At 40.7% G+C, this 13312-nt stretch overlaps 1 protein-coding gene across 1 annotated transcript; it reads left to right on the top strand.

The window, feature by feature from the left end:
- Nucleotides 1–1896: 1896 nt before the first annotated feature.
- Nucleotides 1897–6776, top strand: LOC307161313 (zinc-binding protein A33-like; the record flags this gene model as incomplete). Its single annotated transcript, XM_079875940.1, has 6 exons — nucleotides 1897–2298; nucleotides 3272–3367; nucleotides 3570–3800; nucleotides 3878–3900; nucleotides 3982–4100; nucleotides 6274–6776. The coding sequence occupies 6 exons, from the start codon at nucleotides 1897–1899 to the stop codon at nucleotides 6774–6776; spliced, it is 1374 nt and encodes a 457-aa protein (XP_079732066.1).
- Nucleotides 6777–13312: the final 6536 nt, after the last annotated feature.

Here is a 13312-nt window from a genome sequence, read left to right as displayed (position 1 = left end):
TGCTGATATAAAGTCTCATAGAAATCCAGTGTTTTTTCTTGTGTTTTGTGTTTGTGATGATAGTGATGACACTCATGTAATGCTGATGATCATCGAGATCCTACAGAGACTGTCCATCTCAGTCATCACACACACACACACACAGAGAGAGAGAGAGAGAGAGAGAGAGAGAGAATATGATATCAGTGACTGTTTTATTAAAGACTGAAGACACACTCCAGAATCTCAGCTGGTGTGTGTAGAATATGTGACAGCAGAATATTGTAAAGCCTCCACAGGGGCGCGCGCGCGCGCACTTCATTCATGCGCGTCATCAACGTCAGTCAAATTTACAGTTTCAGTTTCCAAAACATCAGGGCGTTGGTGAGACACGGAGAACAGATCAGGTCAGATTTCAGTTTACCCAACTGTACTAACTAACCAACCTTTAATTATCCATCTTATTATTTTTCAGGTGCTGCTTGAAATTTGAATATTATGAAGGCAATAACATGCGTAAAACATATTTAATAAAATAAAATGCATAATATTTAGCAATTAATATTCTGTAATTAATTAAATAAACACTTGTTCTGTATATGTTTCGCTGTCTTTAGTGAGGTTAAAAAACAACATTCTGAAAAGTAGATATGACCCATAGAGGATGATTACTGCATTATGTTTGCTACTAAAAGGAATGGTGTGTTACTATGTTTATTACCGATAATGTGATGATGTCATGATGATGCATTATTTATGCCAGTAAATCCACTCGTGTTTTCATCAGCATGACATGCAGACATTACATCTTATGTGGGGTGGCGGCTAAACATTGTCATCGTCATCTACAATAAACATTTATTTTTAAACAACCATAAATGTTGTTTATTTACATTTATTATTTACCATGTTGTTTGAATATTAGACAGTGGTTTTTTTTCTTCTTGGAAATACATCTGAAAAAATGGGCTCGTCTTATATTCGGGGTCTAAACTTTTACATGTCAATAATACAGCTGCAACAATAGGGAGCGCCAAATACGAGTAACACGAGTGTTTCCCCCAGGACTGATAAACGCAGCGGGGTCATCAAACATCTCTCTCATTAAGCAGCCAAGAAATACGGTGTGTCACTAATGATAGAAGATGGCGAGCCCAAAAAGACAGTCTTAAAAATGCTAACAGTCAAAGAAAAGCTTTCCACAGTCCTAAAAGCTTCGAAGACATGGACAGGCAAGTGTGTCAGTACGTAGCCAAAAAAAGTGAGCAGTCATCCAGCTGAAGGCACTGGAAATCGCCAGAGTTTTTTTTTGGAAAATTCAAAATGGCTGACAACTTTCTTTTGTCCCTTATGGTTCAAAAGTTATTAGCATTAACATGAGTGCAACTTTGGACAGTTGGTGGCGCTAGAGGGATTGAGCTTGAGACTCCAAATTTGCTATGGTGACAGTTCAGACTGTCCTCTATCTGTGTGCCAAATTTCACAACTTTTTACCATATGATTCTATGGGCTGCCATAGACTTCCAGAGTGGAAGAAGCGGAAGAAGAAGAACGCCAACCATTACAATAGGTTACAAAACCATTACCAAAAACACATATAAGGGATCTGAGGTCTTTTATTATTAATGTTTGTGTATTTTCATTGTTCTTTTGTGTTTGATCCAAGGTTTTACAGCATTATATTTTAATGTTTCAGTGCAAGTTCATTCTGAATACGTTAGAGTAGAAGGAAGAGACTGACTTATTTCTCTTTCTGTCATACTGACTTTTCAGCGATCGATGGAGAAAGAAGAGAAAGAGAACTGCAAAAAGAGAAGCAACAGACTGCAGATCGTTGTTATTCTCATGGTGATTAATTTTTGAAACTGTCCAGAAAGTGAAGGTAAAGTTTATAATGCTGGAGCTCAAACAGTAAAAATGGCTTCACTAAATGTCTCTGCAGAAGAGCTTTCTTGTCCCGTGTGCTGTGATATCTTCAAGGCTCCTGTTCTTTTATCATGTAGTCACAGTTTCTGTAAAGAGTGTCTTCAACAGTTCTGGAGAATCCAGAAAACTCAGGAGTGTCCTGTCTGCAGGAGAAGATCCTCAAGAGATGATCCTCCATTTAATCGTGTGTTAAAAAACTTGTGTGAGTCGTTCCTGAAGGAGAGAAATGAGATGCGTTCATCAGGATCTGAGGAGATCTGCAGTTTACACAGTGAGAAACTCAAACTCTTCTGTCTGGAGGACAAACAGCCTGTGTGTATAGTGTGTATTACTTCACAACAACATGACAATCACAAATTCAGACCCATCAGTGAAGTGGTTTCATCATATAAGGTAAGACGAATGTCTCTTGTTTCATATAACAATAATTAGTCATAAACACAGATATCATCACATTCATGCATTCAATATTTCTCTCTGCCATTTTACTCTACTTCACATGACATTTACTGTGCTGTGAAACGGTATTTGCCCCATCCTGATTTCTTCTGTTTTTGTGTCTTATACTAAATAGTTTTAGATCTTCTAACTAAATACAACATAAAACAAAAGGCAAGAGCCTTCACAGATGGATGTATTTGAATCACCAGTAGATGTGGAAAAACAAATTCAGTTCAAAGCTCTGTTTTATATAAAAAGTGGAAGGAGTCTTTAATACACATATTTTAGAAGTTTTACTGAACGTACAAAAATGTTTTTAATTCTGTATAAGAGTAAGTGCAAGTATATTTTTTCATTTAGCAAACAAGACTAGTACCGGCTAAGTGTTGGCGTGATTGTGGCCCAGTGTCTTCTCAGTTTCAGTACCCAGATTTGGGCCAGTACCGATTAAGTATTTAAATTCTTGTCAGTGTGATTGTACCCCAATGCCTGCAGTTTTGGTAGCCGGACTTGGGCCAGTGTATTTGGGACGATTCTGGGGCGTCATTCATCCAGTGTCCATCCTGAGTCTGGCAACCGCAACCGGGCAGAGTTATTTCTTCCGGCCTGCCGGATCGGGGCCATTATCGGGCAGATAACGTTTTGGCTGCCTGGGTGTTTAGTCCAGCTGAACCACTATATAATTATAAATGCAGTTTCAATCATTTACAAACTGTACTTTGTGTTTACTCAGGATGCCTATGTTTTATAGTAGGTTTTAATTTCAGAATAATTTTAGTATGAGATGTACACAAAAACAGAAGAAATCAGGATGGGGACAAATACTTTTTCACTGCACTATACACGTATGACCATATCACTGCATTGTCTTCTCTTCTTCTCTTCACTGTAATCTTGTGTTTTATGTATTTGTGTTCAATTCTAGGAGGAGCTCAATACAGCACTGAAGACCTTACGAGAGAAACTTAAACGCAATGAAAAAATGAAAGCAGAGTTTGAGGAAACAGTTCAACACATCAAGGTGAGGAAACAGAATCAAGAGTCATTTTCATAACAGCTGGAGGATCACTGTATACAGTTATGATCTGATATAATGGATAACAGTTGATTATTTCTGTAAATGACAAGCAGAGATCTGCTTCTGGATCCATTTTATGATATTTAGGATATTAATGATGTAAAGTGTCGTTGAGATGATTGAAATGAATGTGCTCTGATTTCAGTCTCAAGCTGAGCACACGGAGCGTCAGATTAAACAGCAGTTTGAGAAGCTTCATCAGTTTCTCAGAGATGAAGAAGAAGCTACAGTCACTGCACTGAGGGAGGAAGAGGAGCAGAAGAAGCAGAGGATGAAGGAGAAGCTGGAGGAGATGAACACACACATCTCAGCTCTTTCACACACAATCAAAGACATGGAGGAGATGATGAAAGCCAATGACGTCTGCTTTCTGAAGGTCTGATTTCAGATCATTGGTTGATTGATTGATGATTGATTGAGTTCTTGATGATAAATGGTGTGTTTGTTCTGCAGGAGTTTCCAGTATCAATGGAAAGGTGAGTGATCTGCTCCTGTCTCTGGTCTCTCTGGTTCTGATCCAAAGCCACTGCAGTTCTGACTCCTGAATGTTCTTCCAGAGTCCAGAGCTCACAGCCGGATCCACAGATGGCTTCTGGAGCTTTGATTCATGTGCCACGATACTTGGGCAACCTGCCATTCAGAGTCTGGAAGAAGATGCGGGACATCGTCCAAAACAGTGAGTCTGACTGCAGGAGATCTGAGCTGGACATGATGGATGGGTGGAGAGGGAAACTGATAAACTGATAGCATCTCGAGTCAGAACAGTCTGAAGGTCTGAGCGGAGTTTGGTGGTTAGGACTTGTTACAATTAGAAAAATTAATCTCAGATTTATAATAATTTTAATATAATTAATTATATATAATTAATAATTTCTCAAACCAACATAAGTCAAACAAAACAGACACTAAGAATAAATAAAAGTAAACCAATACACAGACTATAAGAGCCAATAAAATCAGGATGATCAGATGCTGCTGAAGATCACACACACTTACAGTTTTTCATCTACAGCATAAATATCAACTGATCTAATTGATTTATTGTTATTTTAACTTTCCCAAAATATCAGTTTCTCTGGATGGGACACAAATGTCTGAATCACACATTTAATGTACGTAGTTGATGCCGCCCCTTACGCGTCAAAGATCACAGGCGGCCCCAGATTATTGTTGTCCAACATTCATTACTCATCAAAACATCACACTCTTACTTGATCTGGACAAACTGAGCATCATTAGAAAGGTTTAAGACTCCAGCTTTGATATTTGACCACTGTAACTGTTTTGCAGTGACAATAATTTCTTAATTTATGCCAGGAGAGCAAAATAATGAATCTGTAACGTTCATTATTTTTAATAGAAATCATCACTCATAAAACATTCATTCTTGTCTTCTCCGGTTTATTTGTGCTCAAATACATATAATATACAGCATCCGCCAGGGCTATTAGTCCAATGGTGCGCATATTTGGAGAAATAATTATTAATTATTACATGTTAGTAAAATATTTTGTCATACAGAATAACATTTCTATAAATTTTCCACTGAATTATGCGATCTGAAGAGCTCAAACAGCGAACAGAGCTAGATCTGGTTCTCCTCTTCCTGGTTTGCGTCAGATTTGACCTCATATCTGTTTTGTGTGTGATTTTCGTGCGATTTGGGGTTTTCATATGAATAAAGAATGTTTACAGTATGCATGCTAGGTAAGGATAGCCCATAGCTTCATATAAAATGCTAAATAATAACATATTTCAAAATCTTTTTTTGACTTGAAACCATTTTAAACCACGACGATACAAATACTCAATGGTGTTTTAAAGTGAGCTTTACGTAAAAGTGTAATATTAATAAATTAAATTGTGTCATGTAGCTTGAGGCTAACTGTTGTGCTAATGCACCTGCTGCAGGAGCTTTCTATTCCATAATTAAATTTTTTAAAAAGAATTTGCATTTAAAGTTCCAAGAATAGTTTTTTATTGTTTGTTTTCTAACAAGACTTAAAATATTAGGTGGATTATTCATGTATAGTGGGATGAGAGAGGTGTCGATGGCCAAGCATTATGCCAGAAGAAAGGCTATAATGGCTGAATTCAAACAAAAGAATAAGGATAAAAGAATAATGAAGATTAAGTCTCATACCGGCAGAGGTGTGAAAGGTTGGTCGATTTACATCAACAGAGCATGAATGGGCCAGTTCTCCTTGCTAGACATTAGTCAGAGACTGTAAATGGGTGTTTACAGGGCAATAAAATATATGATGAGAATCTTATCAGCCTTCTCTAAAACTTCTTCAAATCCTCGCCTGACATGATCTTAAAATAGGCTTCATAAAGCACATAATTTTAGAGATATCATCCTCAGATTTGAAATGAAGCATGACCACAATTGTGGCTACACTTTGGTTGTGGTTATAAGTTGCAATCCTAAATTCACAAAATATTTTTATACATTTAATAAATATATTCTTAATATTTGTTGTTTATGTTTTATGTTTGATCTTATATATCACAATATTAATAACAGTCTGGTTAATTTTGAGTCTTGAACTGTAAACTCTTAAGGGTTGGCTTTCTAAATATATGTTGGTTATGTGTCTATTCAAAATGACTTATGAGCAGCAACCTTTTTATTTTGGGTATGTCATGTATGCATCACTTGCCAAAATTGGAGCTGACTGGTAAGGGGTTTTAAACACTGATGATAAAAATTAATGTGAAACTAATAACAGTACTGACAGTGATCAGAGGAAAATATCTGATGTGTTTGATCAACACGAGTGTCATAATTCATAATAATCTGAGTTGGGTTCACTGAATAAAAGCAGTTGTTGATTGTGTCTCATCAGCTCCTGTGATTCTGGATCCAAACACGGCTCATCCACGTCTCGTCCTGTCTGGTGATCTGACCAGTGTGAGATACAGCGGGATCAATCAACCTCTTCCTGATAATCCAGAGAGATTTGACGATTATCTCTGTGTTCTGGGTTCAGAGGGTTTTAACTCAGGAACACACTGCTGGGATGTGGAGCTTAAAGAGAGTTCATACTGGAATCTTGGGGTAACTAGAGCATCAATCCAGAGGAAGGGACGTGATTTCTATAACACTGATGTCTGGAGTGTGTGGTATCATCAGTACGGATGGTCTGAACCGGTTGGCTTTCCTGTCCATCAGAAGCTTGATCGTGTGAGAGTGTATCTGGACTATGACAGAGGAATGGTGTCATTCTCTGATCCTGTAACTAACACACAGCTACACACATTCACAACCACCTTCACTCACACACTCTTTCCATTCTTCTGTAGTTATAGTTCTTCCTCTCTGAGAATCTTACCGATCAATATTCAGTAAACGTTACTTCTGTAGGTCTGAGTCTTCCTCCTTTCATCATGTTTCCAATATTTAATCCATATCACGAGTAAGAGTGCTGTTGATCTGAATATCAGTACGGCTGTAAATGGACAGTGATGATTACATGACTGATAACATTTTTCATTTATATTTCACTTCACACAATTAGACCAATTAGAGACAATTTCAAGATTGAAATAATTGGGTAAATGGTAATTAGCCTGAAAACAGTCTAGTGTGTCTCTAATTTTCACATGTTAATCAAATATATCTTTCTAGTCACTGAACCAGTTAATTTTACAGTATGCATTACAGTCATATGTATGACACTTCTCAGAAATGCCCTTAAGAATATCCTTAAGCTTTGACTTCAGTGTCAAAAACTTATAAAGTCTCAGACTAACTCTCAAGAGCCTGCTTACTGTGGACTGATGCACCATATCTGCAGTTAATCATTGTTTCATAGAGCAGGAAAAATTACTGAATTTCTTTCTAGATCAGTAACAATATGAATACCTTTGATGATCAAGCCTGTTTCAGTTGATCAGATTTACGCCACAGCAAAATCCAGGCAGGAGGCGACTGACATGGCCTGCAAGTCTACTACCCTTTTTAATGAAGTAATAGCAATAAGCAAAGCCACCTTGAGAGTCAGAAGCTTCATGAAGGCTGACTCTAAAGGGTTCGAAGGGCATATTTCCCCACTGAAACCATTTCAATTGTGGCAAACTGAAATAGTGGCCACATAAACCTTGAGGGTAGTGGGAGTCAGTCCAGCTTCGAGACACTCTTGAAGAAACTCCAGTATTGAACCAACTGGGAAGTCAGCTGGGTTTAGATGGCGCTGCTCACACCAGGATGAGAAAATACACCATTTAAGAGCATACAGCTTTCTAGTAGAGGGAGCTCTAGCATTTAGGATGGTATCAATAACATCACAAGGAGAGCCTTCCAGGAGAGACACAAGGTCCGCGAACCATACTCGGGCCTACCAGAACTCGCCAGGACTCGTGGGAGCAGAGCAATTGGAGGAAAGGCTCTCAGGCACAGCCTCGGCCACATCTGTACCATGACATCCACTCCCAGAGGAGCTGGAGCATGCAGAGAGAACCCAAGGGGACAGTGAGTTGACTCCTTGGAGGCAAACAAGTTCACTTTTGCCTGCATAAGTTCTGCCGGGAAGACTCAATTGTTACGTCACTTTACCTTCTCATCTATCCAATCATATTCTAATACTCGTGGTATAAAAGATTGGTACTTACACACGTTTGAGTTCGCCGATGCTGACGCTTCCATTCACCTCCATCCTCCCCACCACCTCCAAGACGGATCCTTCCCTCCATCCTCCCCACCACCACCACCAGGATGGTCCCTTCCCATACCTCACAGGGGGTCGGCTGTGCCCCTGCCTTCGTCTTCAGGCAGGATATGCAGAGTCCGGACCCTTGGATTGCGAGCTACACCAAAGAACTTTATTGCTTGCTGGGCTGTTAATAAATGTATAATTGTCACAGTATTTATTCTTCCGAGTCTTTCTGGTAGAACTGCTAGTAGCGCACACTCTTCAATTGCACCACAAATGCAGTGGCGCACACTGTATATCGCTTAACTATATTAAGAGCAAAATAAACTGAGCATGCAATGTCGTTACATTGTAAACTAGTATGTCACAAAATAAAAGTAAAATACCAATAAATCACGTTACTGGTACGTCATGTGTTAACTGAAAAGGATTTGCATGCAGGTATACCTGTACATACAGTATATGTTCATTCTATTCATCAGGAGTAGTACTACATAGGGACTACATTTAAATTAGAACATACCTCGCGACAATTAAAAAAGTACATTCTGTAAGCTGTGTCCCAATGTGAAGGCTGCATCCTTCAAAGGACGCACCATGTAGCCTTCGTAGGATTTCCTAATTGCTCAGCCAGGTGTTCCCGATCACCGCTCCTGGTGCCAAGCAACGGTGCGAGAGGACAGCTGCCATCCTGATAATTCATTTGATATAATTAAGTAAACAGCTATGGAGCCAGCTTGGCTATTGTCATTTTTATGTTTTATATTTTACTGGAGGACATGGTGAGGATGTTTCAGCCCTGCCGCTGCCGGGTCATGTATTTTCGGCTTAGCCAAGACCATGGCCAGATAAATTAAGCTGGTTTGCTGCTTCCCAATTCAGAGGCTGCGTCCTGAACTGGCGGATTACACTTCAGACTGTTCAAGTATTGGGTGTTAACGTACACATATAATGTAATGATATATGAAAATAAAATAAAACTTACATAGGCCTATATATATATATATATATATATTTTTTTTTTTTTTTTCAAAGGTTCAAATGTTCACTTATATCTTACCTTGATGCGATTTTGTAGGCTAGTTAATTCTTTTTATTATATACAGAAATGGATCATGGTGAACATACAGGTTTTCAACCCTGTTTGAATATATAACTGAATATTGAATATTGAATATTACTTCTGCTCGTCATTGGCAGCTGTCACAGTTGCCAGGCGACAAGAATAATTCCTCCATAGGCTAGACCGGTCTGAGAGCTTCAGATGCACCCTTTCTTTCATATGGGACGCAGCTGTAGTTTTTCCCCAATGCAGTATTAATAGTTATTAAAATTATTTTTTTCTGAAATATACTCTTTCTGAAAAATATCTGTGACATGGCAGCCGTCAATTGAGTCAGCCCTGCAAACCTGTTGGTAGACAACTTAGTGGATAGTGTAAAAATGCACTCAAACACTCTGGTGACGTTCCCAGATGTCCCACCAGCAGAAGGCCTTACCAGGGTCTCTATTGTGGAGCCCATCCCGGTCCAACGGCTCCACCAGGGTTTCCCTGCTCAGCTCAATACAAGTCTACATCATTTTTTCTTATTTTATGTACTGTAAATTTAAATGGTGATTTTGATATGTTTAACGTATGTTGAGTTGAAAAAAGTACTCTAAGAAAAAATTATGTGGATGTCGAAGATCTCAAAAATGAAGTTTATTACAGCATAGCAGTGGCAAGGTACACGAAACACCTTGGGTTCACCGGTGTCAGAATGAACCCAGAACATCCAAATCTTAAACCTTTTATCCTGTTCTTAATGTAATGAAGTTGCTCTTGTTGCAACAGCTGTAGCTATGGGCTACCATTTGTTCAGGATGTGATCAACCCAAATGGTGAAGAAACAATATAACTTGACTTTCTTTCATCTCTATGATAATTAAGCCATTTTGGGGATGAGCTCATTCTAAAATATAGTTTGGAGTGGAATCTGGGTCGAGGCAGACTACAATTTCTTACAGTACTTTTACATAGCCTATAGAACAAATTATTTTCTTTTACCAATTTTATTTGATAAAAAAAAAAAGGTATAGAAGAATTTTTTTCATGTAGAAATTATGACTGTCATTACAAAAATAAACAATGTCCAGAACAATTCATTCTCTTTAATTTACACATTTAAAGTTGCATAAAAATAAATAATGTACAGAATTTTTCTTTCCTTTTAAAAAATAATTGAAAAAAGTTAAACAAGAATATATAGAAAAAAATATATTTTTTAATCATTCTCTCAAGAAGAAAAAACAGCCTGCCCATCCTCTCCCTACTCTCCTCGCCTCTGCCTCCCTCTCTAGTTGCATGTCTTCTCTGATCAAGTCCAAAAACTCGTCCTCTGTTTCGCCGCCTTCGTGCTGCAGCTGCTGCTTCTGGTGCTCCTGCTGCTGCTGCTGGTGCTGGTGCTGGTGCTGCTGCTGGTGCTCCTGTTGCTGGTGCTCCTGCTCCTGGTGCTCCTGCTCTTGGTGCTCCTGCTGCTGGTGCTGCTGCTGCTCCTGCTGGTGGTCCTGCTGCTTCTGCTGCTGCTGGTGCTCCTGGTGCTGCTGCTGGTGCTCCTGCTGCTGCTCCTGCTGGTGGTCCTGCTGCTTCTGCTGCTGCTGGTGCTCCTGGTGCTGCTGCTGGTGCTCCTGCTGCTGCTCCTGCTGGTGGTCCTGCTGCTGCTGCTGCTGCTGCTGGTGCTCCTGGTGCTGCTGCTGGTGCTCCTGCTGCTGCTCCTGCTGGTGGTCCTGCTGCTTCTGCTGCTGCTGGTGCTCCTGGTGCTGCTGCTGGTGCTCCTGCTGCTGCTCCTGCTGGTGGTCCTGCTGCTGCTGCTGCTGCTGCTGGTGCTCCTGGTGCTGCTGCTGGTGCTCCTGCTGCTGCTCCTGCTGGTGGTCCTGCTGCTGCTGCTGCTGCTGGTGCTCCTGGTGCTGCTGCTGGTGCTCCTGCTGCTGCTCCTGCTGGTGGTCCTGCTGCTGCTGCTGCTGCTGGTGCTCCTGGTGCTGCTGCTGGTGCTCCTGCTGCTGCTCCTGCTGGTGGTCCTGCTGCTTCTGCTGCTGCTGGTGCTCCTGGTGCTGCTGCTGGTGCTCCTGCTGCTGCTGCTGCTGGTGGTGCTGCTGCTGCTGCTGGTGCTGGTGCTCCTGCTGCTGCTCCTGGTGGTGCTGCTGCTGGTGCTGCTGGTGCTCCTGGTGCTGCTGCTGCTGCTGCTGGTGCTCCTGGTGCTGCTGCTGCTGCTGGTGCTAGTGCCAGGGATTGAGGCAATGAGGAAGGGGGGTTGGTGCAATGCCTCTGTCCCAACACCTCATCCATGAGGACAAACCAGGGCCAAGTTTCAGCAGTGGGTTTCCCACTGTGAATGAATTTTAATTAATCAATTTTAATTAATCAACTAACATTTGTTTTTCTTGCAGGAACAACATTCATATGCTTTTAATGAATCCAAACTCTTTGTGGAAAAACTTGTGACTTTGAGTGTATGTGTCTATGGGTAAAAATAACATAGTTTTGGTAAGTTAAACTAGACAGTCTGTTAGAACAAATTAAGTCATCATTAAAACCTTGTGATAAGTAATCACAAGATCAAAGTTTGCTTTACCTAGTAACAGAAGGGTTTGCATATGAAGAACCAATCAAATAGTGGGGAAATTATGTAATGCAGCCTGACATTTAAGCCATACCTCTATACTATAAAAACTGTGGTATATGTATTTTTCGGTGGGATTCTCAATGGAATTTGTCTGAGATCCTCCGGCCTTGCTTCTTGGGAGAGATTCCCTGAGAACTGCTCGGGAAGATCTCCTGGCCGTTATTTAAAGGACATTTGCAGGTCTGTTTGTCAATTTATTCCTGCGCAGGAAGCTAGTTTAGGAAGCTAGTTTAGGAAGCTAGTTTAGGGAAGCAAGTTAGTTTAGGGGAACAAGTTAATACTTTCATTTAGTTTAGGCAAAAATCTACCCGAGTGGGGACGTCGATTTGGAGACGAGACCAAGGTAGTTAGACTAGGTGAGATACCCAAGTGAGGACGTCGCCAGGAGACGAGACTCAGGTATCAGGTACCCAAGTGGGGACGTCGCCAGAAGACGAGACCCAGGTACAGAGTTGAGTGTCAATTTGGAGACACCCCAGATAGTTAGGTTTAGGGAAAAAATCTACCACACCACTCACACCCTCACCTGTCCCAGGACACTTGCAATCCTAAGGCAGAGCAAATAGGTTGTTGTCTTACCTCCAAGCCAAGCTGGCGGAGTTTTTCGCCAAATGGTCATTTTCTGACTGCAATTTCATAAACTGAGCGGTCTGCTCCTTGCTCCCTGAAACAATTATTAAACTAATAGTAGCACAAGTTTTGCCAAACCACTTGACAAATGAAGCCACACAACGGTGACGAAGGAGTTAAGATGAAGTTTATAAGAAAGAAGAACTTGTGGCTTTTAACTGTGGTTTCGCAAGCTATTTGAGTAAATGAAAACATAATACTTACATTTAAATGTGAATTTGCCGTCCACCACCGAACTCTCGACCGCAATTTTTTAAAAATAAAAATGCTGTGATCACCGGCGTGCACTGACTTATGGGGTAGGATAGGCCGCTAAGGATCCTTTTGATGTATCCTTTCTTTCACTGGGAAACGAAGGGTGCATTTGGCGTCGCTTTTGAATCTGGGTAGCCTTCGTCGCGCCGCAATGACGCAACCGGCCTCTGGATAAGGCCTTCGAAGGATGCAGAAATGAATTCGCTCGGTGCAAGACTCTACTTCCATTCTACTTCCGCTCCCTTGAGTGTGTGGGTCAATACTTCTGGCAAGATGACGATGTTTTACACCAGATGTCTCCAAGACCTGCCCTAACTAACCATATCAGACGTCCACAGACTCGTCCGAAAGGGATGCTCTGCCCCCCGGAGTAAATGGGAAAAGGGGTACAAGATGTACCTTTCAAGTTTTATTGACAACTATGAAGGTAAGTTTGAAATTGACAGCAAAACACATTCACATTGTGGTATTGCTAACTAGCTAGCATTAGCTAACATTTAGGTCAGTTGTCCTGTAGAGATTTTAGATTTTGTAGAATTATCAATTGCTTTTTAAAGTTTTTTTTAGTTGAGGTGCATACGACCTAAACAAAAACCCAGCACCCTGAAAAAGCGCGCATGTTACTGAAAGAACGAGCAGAGAGAGAGAGCCCCGGCCTGCGCTCACTCTCTCATCGTCTTAAAACG

Source organism: Squalius cephalus, assembly GCF_949319135.1.
Source record: "Squalius cephalus genome assembly, chromosome: 7".
NCBI classification, from domain to species: Eukaryota; Metazoa; Chordata; class Actinopteri; order Cypriniformes; family Leuciscidae; genus Squalius; species Squalius cephalus.
The sequence above is the reverse complement of the archived record's forward strand: the minus strand, read 5'-3'. Positions and strand labels throughout refer to the sequence as shown.